General features: G+C 43.6%; 2 protein-coding genes across 2 annotated transcripts in view; one reads left to right on the forward strand and one right to left on the reverse strand.

The window, feature by feature from the left end:
* DUSP16 (dual specificity phosphatase 16) overlaps positions 1 to 5,742 on the forward strand; it is a 47,602-nt gene extending 41,860 nt beyond the window's left edge. The window contains exon 7 of the mRNA XM_019544258.1: positions 1,340 to 5,742. Within this exon, the coding sequence (XP_019399803.1) occupies positions 1,340 to 2,522 (1,183 nt within the window). The 3' untranslated portion in view covers positions 2,523 to 5,742. The remainder of the gene's footprint in view (positions 1 to 1,339) is intronic.
* A 1,019-nt stretch (positions 5,743 to 6,761) lies between these two features.
* The window catches only part of BORCS5 (BLOC-1 related complex subunit 5), a 125,422-nt gene continuing 113,080 nt past the window's right edge, over positions 6,762 to 19,103 (reverse strand). Inside the window, exon 4 of the mRNA XM_019544259.1 lies at positions 6,762 to 15,172. Coding sequence (XP_019399804.1) covers positions 14,942 to 15,172 — 231 coding nt within the window. The 3' untranslated portion in view covers positions 6,762 to 14,941. The remainder of the gene's footprint in view (positions 15,173 to 19,103) is intronic.

Below are 19,103 nucleotides of genomic sequence, written 5' to 3' on the forward strand. Positions count from 1 at the left end.
TCAGTGTTGACTCTTTCTAAGGAATGAACACGCAGAGGCAGTGGACATAAGGGATACAAACAGTGGTCTTTTGCCGGGAAAGGGTACATGGCCAAAAAGTTTGAAAACCACTTCCCTCAGACTCCTGTTTCAGCAGTGCACTTCAAGTACATATGTAATTTCAAGCCTGTTCAACAAAGAATATAAATACATGCTTAAGTGTACACATGTACTTTAAACACTGTTGACTTCAATGGAACTTAAAGAAGCATTAATTTCTTTTCTGAATAGGGATGGGTCAGAGGTGCTTATTAGTGAATCAGGAGGAACCTATTGCAGTAAAATTCTTTGTCCGATGCCAGTGCACAACTCTTCCTGTTGCATTCTTAAATTTGGATACATGTAGGAGGCTAGGTGCATTGTAGAAACCCACCCACTGTGTGTGTTTGTTTGTTTGTTTTACCTGGCAGAAATTGGGTCCAATATGCTGCTGTATAGATGAGCCTCGCCTGAAACGAAAGAGACCAAGGGCTGGGAAGTACTAATGTTAGTTGGGTGAAGTACCCATAATGTAACTCTTGGGAGTATTAAGAGGTGATCTGCAAGAGAGAAGAAAGAATGAGCTTACAGAGTTCTGTTAACAGAGCTCCATTAGCCAGCGGTGCAAAAAGATCACGTCCTATGTTCCATGTAGGTCTGCTGACAAAATGCCTAGCATGGACAGAAGCTACTATAGCTGGAGCTGCAGAAAAGTTCCTGTTGGCAGAGCTTGCTTGGTGCTGCTATTTGAAGCAGCAGCAGCCTCTGTAATGTAGACAAACCCTTGCACAATTTTTTTTTACTTCTTTCAACTGTAAGCTGTTTGTGAAAAGGACCATCTTCTTGTTCTACGCTTGTACGTGTGGCCTTTGGCAAGGACTAAGCTGCTATGGTAATGTTCTTACTTTATAAAAGGCTGAGGTTAAGTCCAGAAAACAAACAAGGTAGTCAAAACTGCAAAGACCAAAGTTTAAAAAAATAACAACACAAGGAACCCTTTTCATTCCTCTTATGCTTTGTGTGATGGAGGGGTTCAAGGAAGAACCCTACTTCTCCCTTTTTTCCAGTGACCTTTGAGAAAAGCATTTTAATTTGTGAGGAAATATTTGTGGGAGGCATCTAGCTGCTTGCCTTTGAGTCATCCCAGTCAAGCCATTGCTCTCCTTGCTTTCCCAGCTATTGAATACCTGCATTCCACTGAACTGGAACACAAGGACCTGAACAGGACCCAACCAGAGCTATAAGCCTAGAGAACTTCATGGGAAGAGAAAGGTCTTAAAATAATTCTTGCCTTGTTTTTTTTTTCCCCCTCTTTCTCTAGGTTTGTGAAAGAGAAAAGGCCGACCATTTCCCCCAACTTCAATTTTCTGGGTCAGCTTCTGGACTTCGAGAAAAAGATAAAAACCCAGGCTGGGCAGCCTGGCCCAGTCAGCAAGTTGAAGCTGTTGCATTTGGAAAAAAGCAACGAGCACGGACTGATCCCAGACAGCGGCCAGAGCAGTGGTGCCTCCCCTACTCAGCTCTGTACTAACTCTACCTCTGGGCCTGCAGAACAGAAGCCACTGGACTCCGGAAGTCTTTCGTGCTCGCACTTGGTGTCTTTAGAGGATAGCCCGCTGGTACAGGGCCTAAATGGACTCCACGTGTCTCTGGACAAGGTAGAGGACAGCAATAAACTGAAGCGCTCATTTTCTTTGGATATCAAGTCAGTGTCCTACTCAACAAGCAGCAGCTGTGTGACTGCATCGGTGCAGGGCTTTACCTCGTCAGAGGATGCTCTGGAGTATTACAAACATTCAACGGCTTTAGACAGCAGCAGCAAGCCGTGCCAGTTCTCCCCTGTCCAGGAAGTTTCGGAGCAGACACCTGAGACCAGCCCTGATAAAGAGGAAGTCAGTCCTCCTGAGAAATCCCAGAATGCCTGGCAACCGGACAGCCAGAACAAGCGGCAGCACATGGGAAGGCCCAGCAACAACTCCAGCACTGCCCAGCGGTCGCTTTTATACCCACTGCATCGGAGCGGGAGCATGGAAGACAACTATAGAACAAACTTCCTCTTTGGCCTTTCCACAAGTCACCAGCACTTGGCAAAGTCTGCTGCTGGGCTGGGCCTCAAAGGCTGGCACTCTGATATCTTAGCACCTCAGACCTCCACCACATCCCTCACCAACAGCTGGTATTTCGCTACAGAAGCCTCGCACTTCTATTCAGCATCTGCTCTATATGGGAGCAGTGCCACTTACTCAGCCTACAGCTGCAGCCAGCTGCCCACTGGTTGTGATCAAGCCTGTGCTGTGCGCAGGCGGCAGAAACAGAGTGACAGAGGCGATTCGAGGCGCAGCTGGCATGAGGAGAGCTCCTTCGAGAAGCAGTTCAAGCGACGGAGCTGCCAGATGGAATTTGGGGAGAGCATCATGTCAGACACCAGATCCCGTGAGGAACTGGGGAAAGTGGGCAGCCAGTCAAGCTTTTCGGGCAGCATGGAAATCATTGAAGTGTCCTGAGCAATGGCAGGCAGCCATGACCATGTAGCTGAGTTGGTGTCCTTGTTGTTTAAAATAATTCCCTGTAAATCTGAATTTTTTTTGTTTGTTTAGAATGGAGTGGGGCTTCAGTGTGAAGGCAGCAAATAGATTTCTATCTATATGAGACATAACAAACTAATATTGGCACTGGGGAGCCAAGGGCCAGATCACATTCCACTTGGTGGGTGCCTACGTGGGATTCAGTTCTGCCAGGTTTGAATTCTCTAGAAATATTGCAAATGCAAAAGGTAGGTGGATCATCATCATCCTCACTCCTAAGGGGATGGTGTATTATGAAAAGAGATGAGGTAATGGCTTTGCAGGGACTCCAGAGGGATGGATGGGATTGTCCTTAGGCCCTTAAGCTCTTTTAGGCTTCTAACTGGTGGAATAGGATCTGGTCCGACTCTCTCTCATCTTTCTTTTCTCCCCCTCCCTTAAAAGTGGATGGGCAGATGTTTCAAAAAGGGGTTTTTTTAGTATTTTTGTTTGCCTAACAGGTAAAGCGATTTTTATATGCGATGAATTGCACATCCTTGAAACCCCTTTGTTCAAAGGAAGCTTTCTTGGCAGCAGGCCATCTCCTTGGCTCCACTGAGATACATTACTAAAAGACGAAGCTAGTTCTTTCCTCTCCCCCTGCTCCCCAAATCTTCAACAATGCACCTTAGCCCTGAGACTGAGCCAACTTCAAGAGGGAGACTATTTTCCTTCGGGACAGTGACTAGTAGTGAATCCAAAAAAAATAAGTGACCAATCACAGTGAGGCTGGTCTGAAAACCAAGTTGAGACAATGTACATACTAATGTAACTATCATTCTAATGGACAGGATTTAAGTGACTAGATAGGGAGCTGCTTTAGAAGGGAAAAAAAACAGTACCTCAAAAAATAAACCTAGGGCTTTCATAATTACTGGCCTCTGGTCGCTGGGTCATAAGCAATGTGAATAAGTAGATGCCTAGCCATGTTTTGAGGTTGATTCCAAGCTGTCTATGCACAAGATTTTTTGGTTTTGTTTTTCAGCTAACTGACAACTAAGTGGTAAAAATCCATCTTCTCAAAATAGGCCAGCTACCCTCTTGATTTTTTAAATGCAAAGTAGGGAGGGGTTTTTGACATTGGATATGACATTGGAAAACTGGCTTTTGAGGGGTAGACCTGTTAATCTCTAAAGGTGAGATTAGGAAAAGGAACTGAATTACTTGGTGGCTGGCAGAGTGGTTAATGCTGGGTTCAAATAGGAGGGAAGAGGAAGGTTGATGCTTTTCTCCCACGCTGTTTAGGAGGCGGGCAGTGTATTCCACAACGTTGCCCAAGCCCAAAAGGTTTTTACATGGTTAAACTCCCCTTGCGCATCCTCAATCCATCATATCCACTGACTTCAGTTGTTAATACCAAATTTTTGTATTTTGACAGAAAGAAGCCCCACTAGCCTGAATGGCCCAGGATGGGACGCAACATTAAGCTTCCCCTCCCCCCACAATACTACTACTTTAATGGAAAATGTGTTTACTTTCAGCACTGTATTCTAAAGCAGTCCCCATCAGGCTGGTGTTGTTCTGGGTCCTAAGGCTAGGTTTTTCTTTTTCCCTGATGTGTTAATAAGACATGGTTTTATGGATGGTAAGGAACGCAGAGCCTGACACTGCCATCCTTGTTGCTGGCTGGTCACTCTTTTTAGAGGCAAAGACGCATCAAGAATATCTCATTTAGGGACTGTCTTGTCATGTCCCTGTTGGTGGTCTTGGCAGAGGGGGCAGGGACACTTTCAGGGTGTATTCAGCATTGTGTTTTTGCTCGGAGGGAGAAAAACCACTGCTTTTGCTCCAGCTCATGATTCCTGTGGGATGCTGGCTGCCACTTCCCCGGGCCACTTTGTGAGTTGTTGTAAATCTTGTGAGGAATTAACAACAACAGAGGCCCAATATTATGCTCCATTGTTCAGTCCTGCATTGACGCATGATAATTCTCTATATCTTTGCCAGTGTCTTTCAGTGCATACATGGCAGTGTGGGTGTTGAGCGGCAGGAGAGAGATGTGTGCTGCAATGTTTGTACAATTTCAGTGCAGGCAGCTGAAAATATAAAACAAGTACAATAAACTATGACTTAACTGCTTTTTAAAGCTGTTGGCTAAGGTTTTTTCAGCTAAGATCTGGTGGTCACTGAAGCCCTAAATAAGTCAGCGGCTTGTTTTGTTTTACTGTAAGTGTAGCTAGATGGTGACTCAAATCTCAGGTTTTACTATATTGAAAAAAGGACAGGATTTTGTCTGTCTGTCATGGTTTTGTTTTGGGGGGTTTTTTTTTGTTTGTTTGTTTGTTTGTTTGTTTTGTTTTTCTCTTTGTGGCTAGGATGTGACTTCAATTTCCTATGGTGGACTGTTTAAAACTAGCACTGAGAGAAAGCTACAAAGTTGATTAACTTGATCCTAAGGAGCATGAGAGAGACGGCAACAGAAGTGGTTGAACATATAAGATTCATTTGTTCCATGTGTATGAAATGCAGGAAGAAAGGGTTTGGGTCAGGGGTAGGTTGATACCACATTGCAAAGTAAGACGGGTCTTGGCTCTCCATTTAAGTATATTGCCACTGTATGCTGATATATCGAGTGAAAATGACTCTGACAACTGTTTTTAGCCTGTACACACACTGTATGTGCACAATTTATAGAAATTAAAGTATTTAAAGAAATCCCTAACAGAGAAGAAAAACTCTTTTGCAGCTGAAATCTGGGCTTGGCTTCTCTTGATTTGATTTCTAGCATCCTCTGAATTGGTGAAGCAAGGACAGGGTGCTAAAGGCTCAGTACTTGTGTAGGCTGGTTCCTTTTAAGCACATAGTGGAGGAGAGAGCCTGGAGCTTGTCTGGTCTGTGGGTGGGTGGTACCCTATCTCATTTTTGTACCTGAATGATGCTGGAAATGGTTTAAGAAGTTTGGAAAGCAAGGTGGAGGATGGGGGGGGGGGAAGAAATGTGTACATGTTTTAATCTGAATATAATGTTCTTTTGGTGTATGGCAAGCTGTTTAAATGGTTCAAAGAGGTGTGAGTTTCTCATCTTGTTGTGTCATGAGCATTACTTGTACGTTATGATGAAATAAAATCAGATGTGGTACCTGTTTATATAGAATGGCTGAGAAGAGCTGTTTATAATCATCTGTAGAATATACATGCCACATCCAGCTTAAAATACAATACCAGGAGTGTCCACGTGGTATGTTGCCAATCTTTGCAGCTGCTACTGATGGTCATGTAGGCTGCTTACCAACATGGAAAAAAACCCAAAAAACCAGCACTTTAAGCCTGGAGTGCCCCTATGCTCAAGCACAGCACATGGCTAGGAGAGGAGGCATGTTAATTTGGCCTGGCTTGCCAGCATCTGTTTGGATTGTACACTTCAGTGGGACTTGTTGGTGCTTTTATCCAAAGCGGATTCAATCAGCTACTAGATAAAAGTGCCAAAAAGCCCTGCTGAAGCTCATGATCCATACAAACACTAACACACTTCCTCTTCTGGGAAAGCACTGTTTATTTGGGGGGTTTTCACATCTATCAGCAGCCATAGTGATGAATTAATGGGTAGTTTTTTTTTTCCTAGTGTCCAAACAAATACTTAGCTGCCTTCCCTGAGCTTAGTAGCACCCAGAAGTCCAAAGTGACTCTGCAGTCTCAATCACCCTACACTGCCTATTTCTGTTTATCACATGTTCTCCCAATTCAAACAGTAGCTGTTGCTATGTCTCTGCATTTAACCTTTAAATGGCCTGCTATTATCCAGCACAGTTGTACTGTGGCTCTGCTTTACAAGGCAATAATCCAGTTCCCAAGTGATCAACTGAGTGTTTGCTGCAAAGCAGTTGTACAGCTGTTTTACAAATATTTCAAACTGTTTAAATTACAGGAACAAACTTTACTTGCTAGCAGAAAGAACTGGAGTCTAACATTGCTGGTAACTGGAGTAACCGATATACATGCTGAGGGGGGAGTTGCACTTAAAGGGAGTGTGGGCGTACCTATTGTGTCCCTCTTAAGCATAGAGAGTTATTACATGTACACATGTGCTGATGTCTCTTGATGAAGTTGAGATTAGACAGGAGTACAGCACCAACTAGTTTGGACCCACAAGCTGGTAACAAGTACTATCACCTGCCTCTTTACTGCCACTACAATCCCAGTTTTGCAAGGCTTTTAATAATTTCTCATTAAATCCCAAAACTTAAAAGTAACAGTATAAACTGCAGATCTTTATTTAATGGACAAAAGATGCAGAAGGAAAGGGAAGCCAGAACTATCATTCTTTTCTTCATTAAAGAACAGCACAATTGCCCACCAACAGCACAAGTGACCAGCAAGCATAACCTTTTGTCTCATTTACAGAAAGCAAGCACAAGTGCTGAATAAAAGCTCAAGTCTACTAAAGGGGAAAAGAAAGTTAGTAAATGTAACATCATACTAGGCTGCATCAAGGTCTTGCATTTTAAGTAAAGTCTCCATTTCAGCCTGGCCCCAATCAGTCCAGTTCTGACAGACATAGAAAAATAAAGTACTCCTTGTTCCCTTTTAAGGTCTAGTTCTGAGGAGTCTGCTTTCACAGTGAGCAGGCTTATCTTTCTCCCCTTCCTCTCACCAAATTTGCATGCCTCTGCTCCTCTCCCCAAAGCACCCCTGCTATCAGGAAGACAACCAAAACCATCTCTAATTGGCACACTGGAAGCAGGTGCTGAAAAACCAGACAAATATTGTCAGTTATATCATCTACCACCACCAACCAGTTTTAATATTGTGCTCAATTCTGCCACCTCCCAGTGCCACCAAACTCTGAAATAATTGGGAAATGCACTGGCTTGTTACATAGTTTCAGCTAATGACCAAATGTAAGGTGATTCACTGCGTAACAGATGCATAACACAGAGCAAATCTGGTACTATGGAGTGCAAAAAACTTAATACTACTAGCAGGTTGCCCAACAAACTTCAGAAGTGGTAAGTAACTATTTCTTGATAAACTTTCTTCCCTTGCCTTCCCCCACTTTCCCCTTCTAGTGTTGGCAGACTTCTCCAAAGATGCATTTGGGCAGGAAAAGCTCGAGTTAAAGATGCAACTAAATAAAAGTGGTGACTTGTCTCTACTGTTAATTATGAATGCAGCTACTATAGGACATAATTTGATAGTTAGTACCTGTTTGATTTGACTGTCTGACTGGCACTTTCCAAAGCATTTGCTCCTTGGTTTTTACTTTAATCCTCTTCAGTAGGTACAGACTGACCCCATGCTGAACATTTATGAAAGCTCTACCCAAGGCGATCTTGCATGAAATCCACTATACTATATATCAAGCTGTTTAAAGCTTAGCAAAAACTAACTTATCTGACATTAAGTTCAACAGCTTTCTGTACTTACAAAATACAGCTTATGCCCTTGTATCCCTACCCAAACTAGCAACTATGTTAAAAATTTTAATAGCCCCCTGAGGTAAAACATCCACTGTTATAACGCTGTTGTACATAATACCACCAAACTTCTCATAAAAATGCACACTTTAGGATTCATTAGAATCATGCTTAGTTCCACACTACAAAACTCTACTCCATGTCTGAAATTAAACCAAGCAGTGCTCTCTGGGTACTCCAGATGAAATCATTACTGCAAAGTACACGAAAGTTACTTCAGCTGAGTCTTAATTATTTTGTGCCATCTGGGTTTTAAGGACAACTATTATAAATAGAAGAGAAAGTGGGGGTTATTTTGAGCATTGTGCAGTTCCAGTCCTTGTGATTTTTTTTTTTTTTTTTTTAAGTGCTGGGTTTCTTTGCTTTGTTTTTGGGTCAGCTGGAACATAATTATAGTATTATCAATTGCTGTGAAACAGGCTGGAAGACTGGAAGCTGTCCTGTTAGAGGGAAGTGCTGGCAATTAGTCATTTTGGTAGGCATGATTCCAGTTCCTACTTGGGATCCAGGATGGTAGAGTTGCAATAGCATTGTACGCACCCATCAAAAGTAAACTGTGGTAGTCAGGTAACAGATCTTTTGACTAAGTTTCTGCTTGGATGGTGACAGAGGAAGCAGATCAAACTAAGGCCCCAAATCTGCAGCTGATTCTATATGAGTCAATCTTGAGATTGTGATGTCCTATGGAGAAGCTCCTATGGCTATCACTGGGGTTCTGTATGACCAGATAGGACTGCCTTCCCTCTTTGGGTGACTGGGTACATGGTTTAGGATGCATTTCAGCCGCTTGGTGCTTGCTTCCAGGCTTGTGAGTAATGTGAAACAGCACTAGGCCAGAGCTGTTTTCCTCTTGAATAGGAAGATCTGCTGCAGCATGGGAGATGGTTTGGATATACCTGGAACTGTGAGCAGCAGCCTCTGAATATGCTCCCAGAGCATTAGCCTTTGTCCTTACTTTATTTATCTTACCCCAGATGCCTTTCAGAGGCAAACCCTCCCTCCACTGCACAGAAGGCCCTAATTAAATGGAAACTATACACATGCATGGCAGCGGTATGCAAGGGCAGCAGGATATAGGGACGGTACAGAAGGTTTCCTCCTCTGTTTGAGTCCAGCAGGTTAACGGTGAGTTTATCAGTACGTGAAACTGTTGCCTCTAATTTTTGCTTATTACCAAGAGAAGGCTATTACGGTGATGATGCATTTTAAAGCTGTGTTTTGTGAACCAAATAGCAATATCACCCTTCTTGCTTTTCAGTACAAGTTGATATTGGTTCCTGGAGAAATGGGTGTATCTGCTATAAGGCAAATTCCAAAATCCAGCTTTTCTTGAAATACATTTGACTGCTGAAACTTTCTGTAACCTACAACCCTTTCCTATCCTTCAGTGACTTAGTTCATAGGGCCTTTAGATAATATAATATTCACAGCTCAGCTCAAACTAGCTTGCAGAATGAGAATGTTTTTAAATAATCGTAAGGTGCATAACACAATCAAGTACCTTCTAAAACCAAAAGTATCCCCCCCCCAAGAACAGTCAGCCTAAAGGAGATTCCAGTGTGAATCATATCCTCCTTTATTACTGAAAACAAAAACAGTGGCAAACACAGTAACTATTTCAAGCCAAGGTCATCTCCTGGGTTATGGAGACTTGAGAATGACCTTAGACACCAGCCCAGAGGGAGAGAATCTTCCTGCTGCTTTGCACTGAAGGAAGCTGCATTTCAACAGGAGTAAACAACTATTCACAATGAACTGGAGGACAGGCAGCAGCACCTCTTCCACTCTCCCATTAATGTAAGCTACTCCAGCTTTGGACAGCTCTGAGAAAAATCCCCAAGTAGTACTCAAAACCAAGTCTTTAATTAGCCTCACAACACCTCTGTAAAGTTGGGCAATGCTATTAGCCTCATTTTATAGATAGGAAACTGGGGCAGGCAACTATGAAAATTAAGACTTAGGCCCAAGGTAGTGGAAGTCTGTTAGAGCAGGGAACCTAATGATGCTCATTTAGGACCTTGAAGACCTCAGTCAACACTGGGAAGGTTGTTCTTCCTCACATTTAGAAGCAATTGTGTAACAATGGCCCATCCAGTTTAAGGAGAAAATAGGAACAAGGTAGTAAGTGGCTGTCACCAGCTGTCTCTGAAGTGCTGCTCATTTAAGACTTCAAGCTCATCATCAGCAATCCCAAGCCCTAGTTGAAACCCACTGCTGTGAACTCAGCACTGAAACGCTTTACATAAAGCTGAGAAGAGCAGGGGCAGAACTACTTGGTGCACAGATCTCAAAGCAGACTGAGGAGGATGAGAAGGAATAGGACACATGAAGAAGTACCAGGCTGTTCTTGCACAAGCAACTAGTGCCTCTCTAACTCCTCTCAACTATTTCCACTATTTTCAAAGCAGAGCAATGTTCTCATTGTAATTATTACACGGGGAAAAAGCTGGGACATAGACTGCAGCTGAAAGTCAGACAAACCTCTTCTCTCCTTCCCCTACCACACTCCAAGATGTTACAGAACTGAACCAAACTCTCACTGCTTAACACAGGTATATCGCTCATTCAAACAGGACTCCACTGGAATCGGGAAAGACTCCTAGGAGACCACTGACATCATTCCTTGAGAGTGCTTGTTGACAAGTTTCTGAGGCAGAGCCAGACTAATTGACACACGTCTTATGTGAGAGTACTTGCTGAGGAAGGAAAAGAGGAATGAAAGAGAAAAGCAGCACCACTGGGTGCAAGAAGAAAGCCGAGTTATAGAATCACAGAAAAGTGGGGCTGGAAGGGACCTCAGGAGGTCATCAGTTCAACCCTCTGCTCATGACTTCAGAAGCCATTTAAAATGGGGGTGGGGGGGCAGGGAGAAGGCGAAGATAACAGCTTTGGACATCTACCTGGACTGTGGAAAGCAAGACCAACTCATAGAAAAACCCCACCCCAAGGAGCAGTATTGATAGCTATAACACAGGCCATTATCAGTGCAGAAATAAAACAGAAAGTGTAGCCCTGAACTAAGTGGTACAAGCATGCAGTTTTCATTAAAGCAGGCTTGAGACAACACAGGAAAAGTGTGAAAGGTTATGATGGTTTTGAAAGACCCCATCACCTTGACCCCTCTGATAAAGAAGAGAGGTAGGTTCTTGCTGACAAAAGGGGACAGTAAAGGAGTTTGTGCCTTTTTGCTGTAAAATGGCCCGACCCCACCCCACCCCACCATCATTACTTTAAAAGAAAAGAAAAAAACACCTTTTCTACCTTGCCATCATTACAATAATCCATGCAGGTTTTATTGTAGAAACAGAAACTTAGTTCTTAGCATCCCTGAAGGAGCATGGAGCTAAATCTTATAGTAAGAACTGTCCTCCAAAGCATCTAATGAGTTTGAGCCAATTAGGTTTTAATGTTATAAACAATGCACCCAGGTTTCAGTGCTCTGCCCCTTTTATGACAGAAAGCAGCAAAGAAGGGCAAATCTATTTATTTTTCCTTTTGTCACTCACCTCTGAGTGTAGCCAATGTCAGGGCCCTGGGGCTGCATCTTTTTCACTGGTGCTGGCTAGGAGGTTTTCATGACATAAAAAAGCACCACAAAGTAGAGAGCAGTCTGTGGGGTTTAGAAAAGCATTAACAGGAAGTTGAATTACAAGCCAACCCTTGTCTGAAACAGCACAAAGGGGAGAACAATGTGCCTGTCCCCTCAGGCACTGCAGGCATTTGAGATGACTTGGAGAAGCAGGTTGTGGAATAGACTGGAAAGGGCAGCAAGTAAAGAAAAAGTGCCACCAGGCAACTTGTGGAAGGAGATAACTACCCATCCCTCAGCAAATGGTCTAAAGACTTCTGGGTAATAAGCATTAGTGATGGATGCTAGTGATTGACTCATTATTTATAGAACAGAGAGAGGGTACCTGACAGTTTACAAAACTAATATTAAGCAGAGATGATTCTTGTCACCTGTTGACTCGCAACAAATATTTGTGTAAAAGCATTTGAAAAAGTTTGTCACTGGGACTCAACTATGTAATCTCCTTCCAGTTAAACTAGTAGTGTTTAATACTTTACTTTCATACCCAATGCTGAGCCCTCTTTCCTGTGTTTCCTTACTATTTAGATAGCACTCACAGGCTACTCGGCAGCACCTAGGGATCCACAAGTTGGGATCCCTACCCATAAACATGTTTTCATTACCAGCCTTGTGGCTAGATGTTTCATGGCAACCACTCACACATTAAGAAGCTGCTCACTGTGGCAAAGCTGGATTACTTCCTTAGTTCCCACAATAGTAAAAATGGGGGTAATATTCAAGCTACCACCTAAACTCCACTGTAAAGTCAGGTTTGCAAAGCACTAAGATAGGAAATAGTGAGTGCATATGCACTTGTTCAGTTGCAGAATTAACTGCAGAGCTATGAGATACATTGCTCCTTTGATAATAGTATCTTAATACCATGAGTCCAACTGTCCAGAATTTAATGGGAGAAAGTCTGCTATATTATCTTCTAATAGTGATCAAACTCAGTTTAGGTTCCCACCTCTCAAGACCATCCAGTGGCATAAACCTCCAGTTCTTAGCTCTACAGAGTTGTGGGATACCCATTACTAATCCTCTCCAGCCTAGGCCTCAGACCAGTGTCTGCTGGCAAAGAAAAAAACATCTGAAGGTCAGGCTGATTTTAGAAAACATAGCTGCTACCTGAAGCTGCACATAGGGTGGAACATCTGATAACAGGATTAGATCACAGCTTGCAGGGAATGATGCCCAAGGTTCATGCTAACAGATCTTGCCACAGTGCTCCACAAGTTACCATGGATACCACCACCACCACAGAAAGTGTAAAATATGCCTGGCTTTTAAGTTTCCTAAATCTAGGAAACAGCTCAAGACCATGAGGCCATTGCCTTGAAACACCACTAGCCATTAACACCTGCACAAAGCAGGTGTAAAAATGTAAAACCCAATGTGTAGGTAAGGCAAGGGAAGAACTGAAGTTTGCACCCATTTGACTTGTATGTAAATAAGGTACATGGAGAATTAGTCCCTCTGGTACTCCCTTTACCTGATGTGTTCAGGTTACTTCAGTTACTTCAAATTTGGCAAACTCTTGTTGTTCCTCAGGCAGAGCTGCTACAAAAATCCTCATTTTCAAAGAACTCCTTTTCTAGCTGGTGCTTAGAGGGTCCTGGCAAAGCAACCACTACCATGTTTGCAAAGGGAAATCAAAGCAGGTCGACAATATGGATGCTAGTTCCTGGACACATGGCCTTAAGCAAGGAAACAACAGAAGCTGGAAGCTATGTGCTGTTCTGTGAATTAACAGCATTACCAGAAGGCTGCTCTGCTATTTACTGCTCAGGTAGACCCAGAGGAGGTATTCTACATTCTCTGGGGGCACGTCTACACAAGAAGCTGTGTCGCTGTAGTGATGAGCTGTGTTGTCGTAGCTCATTGCTGTGGTGAGGTGGTGTTGGCACAAACCATGATGCTGAAGCTACTGTGCAGTAGCATGAAAAAAAAATGTGGCATCAGGACTGTGCAGTAATGCTAGTACTTAAGCAGGTACTAAACGACTATGCAGCAACAAATGCACAATCCGATACACATGCAGACACACCCTGGGTAAATTATCTAACCTTCCTCCATACATGAAAGATAGCTACCACAGGCCATCTCAAATCAAGCTGTTCTTTGAATTAGTAGCATGCAAAAGCCTTCTAGCAGGAGTCAGATGCTGCTTCAGGACTCCTTACTGGAGGTAAACTCGGGTTTAGGTCCTACAGATTCATCTACTAACCTCAAAGCATTCTGCAGCAAAAATGAGTCAAGAAGCATTAGCCCAGTTTTACACATGGAGACATCATGACTCCAGTGGTTGAGATGACCTGCCAAAGGTCACCCAACCGGCCTGGGGCACAGCAGAGGATAGAACTAGTGCTCTCACAAGTGGCCGTCCTGCCAGAGCTGACCTGTGTTTGGAATAAAAGCAAGAATGTCCTGGTGCCTTTGGAACATTTAACTCAGCACAATCCCAAAGGACTGTGTGGTTCTAGTCATAAAACACTGCATTCATGACCGTTCGTCGAATGATGGCAGCTGAGCCAAGGCACCAAGCTCTACAGACACCTCAATCTCCCTTTCTTAAAAGATACTGAAAGAGCTACATCCTCTGATCACCAAAACTACTTGACCAGCCTGCCATCCCTTCACAGTCAATTAAAAGTTTGCTAAGGTTCAGACAGGCTCATTGTGGGCTTCAGCAATTGTCCCAGATCCCTGTCACAACATGGGCATGTTGAGCCTGTATTCCACCACCACCGCAGAAGTTATTTGCTGGAAGTTATTCATTTACAACTTCATAAATTAGTGAGCCTGTAAAAACAGATGCCTTGAGGAAGGAGATATTGAAGCCCTTCCCTGCCACACAAGCTATGTTAATTACGATCATAGGCAGGGGTAACAAGCTAATTCCTAGCTCCACATTTTCACCTATAACATATTACCAAGGCCAAGGGATCTCATAAATATCTGCCAGAAATCTAGGTGTCTAAATCCCCAGCGGCATGGAAAGTAAATTAGGTTTATTGCATCCAGTATCCCTTTGAATTTTTCTAATAAAAGAACAGATGGAAGGATTGCTCCTCCCTGAGACCAAGTCTAGTAACAGGAACAAAGTAAATGTTTCAGTACGAGTGGTGGTGCTGGAGGCTCTGATGAAGAAAGTTTATTTTTCTTCTCGGAACAACCCGAGGAGGCAGCTCCTTTATTGCTGGCCACACTGTTTCAGTTCAGTTCTGCCAATGTCGCAGGTCTCTTCTCAAAGCCCTGGCAAAGAGTCAGGCAGCAGTGCTGTCTGTTCCAAAAGGCTGCCAATCAAACTTACTGGAAACATGTCCTCACTCGGGATGCTAGAATGAGAAGGTGAGGAAGACGAGTCCGGGGCAACTAGGACTTAAGCTCCCGATCCGGTTTCATGCTGAAGGGCTCCAGCCTCTCATTCTCAGGCAGCATGCTGTTCAGCCTCTCCATGAGCGGGACCGTCTGGTCGATGCCCATCTGTATGCGGCGGAGGATGGCAGACATCTCATTGACCTTCTGAATCTGCTCTGCATACTTGGCATACCTTTTCTGGCGTTCCTGCATGAAGCTGTACAGTGTTTCCACAGAAACATCCATCTGTTTAACACACAAAAAAGACCCACATTAGGCTAAAGATTGCCAGGTGCCCCTGGGCCAGGCATAGAGTTTTAAAATGGTCGTTAATAGTATGAAGTCATTTTTTTGTGCAGCAGCAACTAAAAGGAGATTCTTTGGTGATTATAATTGTACCCATATAGCTACCCAACATGGTGGTTGTGTGATCACTTATTACCTGAACATTGTTTTGCATCCTGATTGCTGATTTTATCCACAAAATATTACAAACACAGCCTGTCTTCCCTTGCATCACAAGATGAAATTTCTAAACTCTAAATCAGTCCCTTAACTTATCAAAACCCAGGTGCAATTACCACTTTCATTTAAAAGCATATGTTGAGAGTATGGTTTTTGGGTACACCTTATACATACTGTGAGTGTAATTATGTTGAGCCACTCCACTGTGTAATTAGTGTGGTTGCACTATTTTGATACCTACAACTACCATTAAGTGGAAGCTTCACGTGTTGATAGATATCTGTGGTGAGTTACTACTGTCAGTAATGTACCAGTATTCTAAAAATGAAGGTATTAAGACCCCTCCCCCCCCTTTCAATGGTGTATTAAAAGTAGATTGATTTTGTTGTTGCTCTTGTGGCAATGCAAGCACAGTAGCAATTAATCACAACGCAACCATAGTCTAATCAAAATGCAACTGTAATCAAAATTACTCTTATTCTGTACAAAGGGCAATTTTTGTAATTCAAAATGCATCATCTCTTTCCAGCCGTCTAGTCAACAACATTTTTGTATTTGAAGCCTCTTAAAAATTCCAGCTGTTGGCCATTTATAATGGATGCATGACAGGTTATGTCATATTTTTTACTAATTTAATGTATTGAAAGATCTAGTGAATAAATCTCTCATTCACAGCCACTGTATTCCAGTTATATCCAAACCCCCAGAAACACCAAATCCCAAGCTCTATGATCACGTGGTCTTCTGGCTGTTCAAACTCCGGTATTTCTGAATGCTTGGGCAAAAGACTTGCTCCCAGCACATAGCACTGGTAAGTGGGAACTCACAATCATGAACTGGAGGACAGATATGTGGACATATTTTATCCTGACTTCAGGGAACACAGTTGTAACTAAAGAAATGTTAGTGTTAGCAACCAGCTAAGGATAAGAAAAAGCCAGTGTGATGGCTTTGCTTTGCTTTAGCCCATTGGTCTTCCACTTTAAACACCAGCATTTCATTTCAAGGTCCCATGGTGAGACAAATAGGCATTGTACCTGTAAAGATTTTCTATTATCTAGTCACATGACTGCAAACAGTGGGAAGTAAAGACATTTTTGATGAGGAGACAATCTCTCTCTCATCCCCCTCCCCCCAACTGGCACCAAATACTGCTGGCTGGTATGGACAGATTTAACCAAGATAACTCATTTGAATTAAATGGGTGCATTCCCATGAGAGCACACATGCATTCCTTATGGAGCAAACAGGACCTAAACATATTTTTGCTGCTCTTTGTCCTCGGGCATGCCTCTGCATGTGCACTCTGGCTGTGATCCGGTTGCTCAGTGCCTGACAAGCAGCTGACCAGACTCCCTTTCTGGCACTGTATGCCACTGCCATATGCACCACACTGCTTTTTTTAGTGGTCGGGTTTTTTTTTTTTTTACATCAGAATCTCCTGGTGTCACAAGAAAAAAAAACCCTACTGCACTGCAAATTAGCCTGCATGCCATTTATGGTACTGCAAACCACATGTACAACTGATATCCCATGCCAGCCTCCGCTAGCATGAAGTGAGTAGGAAGAGTTCTTTGGCTGTTCTTGAGTCTGGGTTGTGCATCTGGGGGGTGATGACCAAAGACAAAGGTTTGCTAAAATGAACACTGAACTCAGCTGATTTTGTCCAAGCATGGCAAAGCTTAAAAAAAATAGAAGGAGTTGTGTTTGTATGCATACATGCACTCCTTTTCAAACACTGGGGAAGAAATCAAGGGGAGAAAAAAAACTGGCAGGAAAGAAAATATTTTACTAAGAAATCCAAGTTACAAATAGCACTAAAACAACATGTGTCTGCTTTACTGCCCTGGGGATTGAAAAGCAGTTTTTATATCACCTCCACTAGTGCTGGATACAGGATCCATTAACCTTTCATTCTCTTAGCCTGCTTCCTATTGCTCTCAGGTTGAAATCCTTGCTTTTGCCTCTGTTTGTCCCTGTGGATTCCTCTCTCGGCCCTTTCACGCACAGAACCAAATGCAAACCAGCAGAGCAGGAAACACCAAGTAGCGTGGAAACAATTTAAGCCTGTGCAGGGGTTTCCATTAAAGTACTAGCTTAATAATTTAGTGCTTTGGTGCTAGCTCTGTAAATTGCAGTGTGTAAAAAAATCCAGACCACCACATCGCTTGCATGGGATGGAATTAAATTCAATCCAGGGCCTAGAAATGTCCCAACTAATGAGAGAGAGTAGCCAGTAGGTTTCCTTTCCAATGTCAGCGTGCTTTGTTAAACATAATGCAGGCCTAAGTAGAAACCTTGATCTGGGGTTAAAATTTTCCCTCAAAGACAGACTCTTTTCATGGCCTTGCAACTCTCAATTAAACAATCAGGATTAGTCATTCCTGTGCAACACATTTTATCTCCATCTCTAGGAACTTTGCAGCTATAGGTGTTATCAAAAGGTGTCAGTGGGAATTTTGGTGCCCTGGCAGGGGAGAATCGCACCAGGGACTCAAAAGACTCCAGTTGCCACAGTGCAGACTCTCCTCATAGCAGGGTCTGCTTCTGCTACTGTGGCCATGTCCCCTCACAGTGAAGGTTGCTGCCACCGCCACATGAGCTCCCCACACTCCAGTGGCTGCAAGCTCCTGGAAACTGTTATTCTGGCTCCCCCTCTAAAACTGGCAATTGAGCTAGTTTGCTGCGCACCTGCTCCTAGTTATGCTACTGAGCGTCATTATCCTGTTACCAAAGCGGAGGCAAAAAAAGGTTAAACGTGACCTGCGAGGGAGAAAGAAAAAGAGGGCGCTTGCATGAATTTGACTGGATTTTGGCTGTACGTGCAAACAGTTAGAAGGGCTGAAGCATTACTTGAGCAAAACAGTTCAGAAGGCTTCACACGAGGAACTCAAGCCATACACCTCTGAGCCAATGGCTTTCACCCACAAGTGTTGACTCCAGGGGGACTTAGCTGCCATTTACTGCAATGCTGCTCAACCTTTCTGGCTGGTGGGCTGGATGGGCAGTGTCCAATTCCTCTGGGGGTCAGATCTGGCGGGGCCCTATCCAGCAGCGCAGAGAAGGGAAGGGGCAGCTTGGCCCCAATCCAGCCACATGTGGAAGGGGGTGGGCCAGTCTCAACCTGCCCTCTTGGGGGGAGGGGCCATGACCTGGCCCTGATCCAGTTCCATAGGAGGTGGAGGGGATGGGAGAGCATGGCCCAACCCCGCAGGAGGAAGGGGGCATGGCATGGCTCTGCAGGTAGGGGGGCAAGAGGTGTGGCCTAGCTTGACGGAAAGAAGGGGCACAACTCAGCCCTAGCTCAGTGGCCCAGAGGGAAGGGGCATGGCTTAGCTCTGATCTAGTCACTTAAACTAGATCAATAGAGTCACAGTAAATGTCTGATAACCAGGTCAACATTCAGCACTCAAATCACAGCAAAGCAGTGTTCACCTGTCACTAGTTCCTTCCATTGCCCCATCATTCACAATTAAATTAATTTATTCTTCAAACAACCGTGAAAAATTATTGCCATTTTATAGACACAGAGGTATGATTTAGAGAGAAGAAAGAATATTTCAACAGCTGTTGCACTGATGGAAATCAGGAAGTCCAGGCAGAACAGTGAACTAAAGTCCTCATCCAAATCCTTAAAAAAACATGGGTGCCTATACGTGGTTAATCAAGTCTGCTCCACACTCTAGTTAGAATGCTTTAGCATCACCGCAGC

Source organism: Crocodylus porosus, unplaced genomic scaffold, assembly GCF_001723895.1.
Source record: "Crocodylus porosus isolate Cpor-Errol unplaced genomic scaffold, CroPor_comp1, whole genome shotgun sequence".
Taxonomy (NCBI): domain Eukaryota; kingdom Metazoa; phylum Chordata; order Crocodylia; family Crocodylidae; genus Crocodylus; species Crocodylus porosus.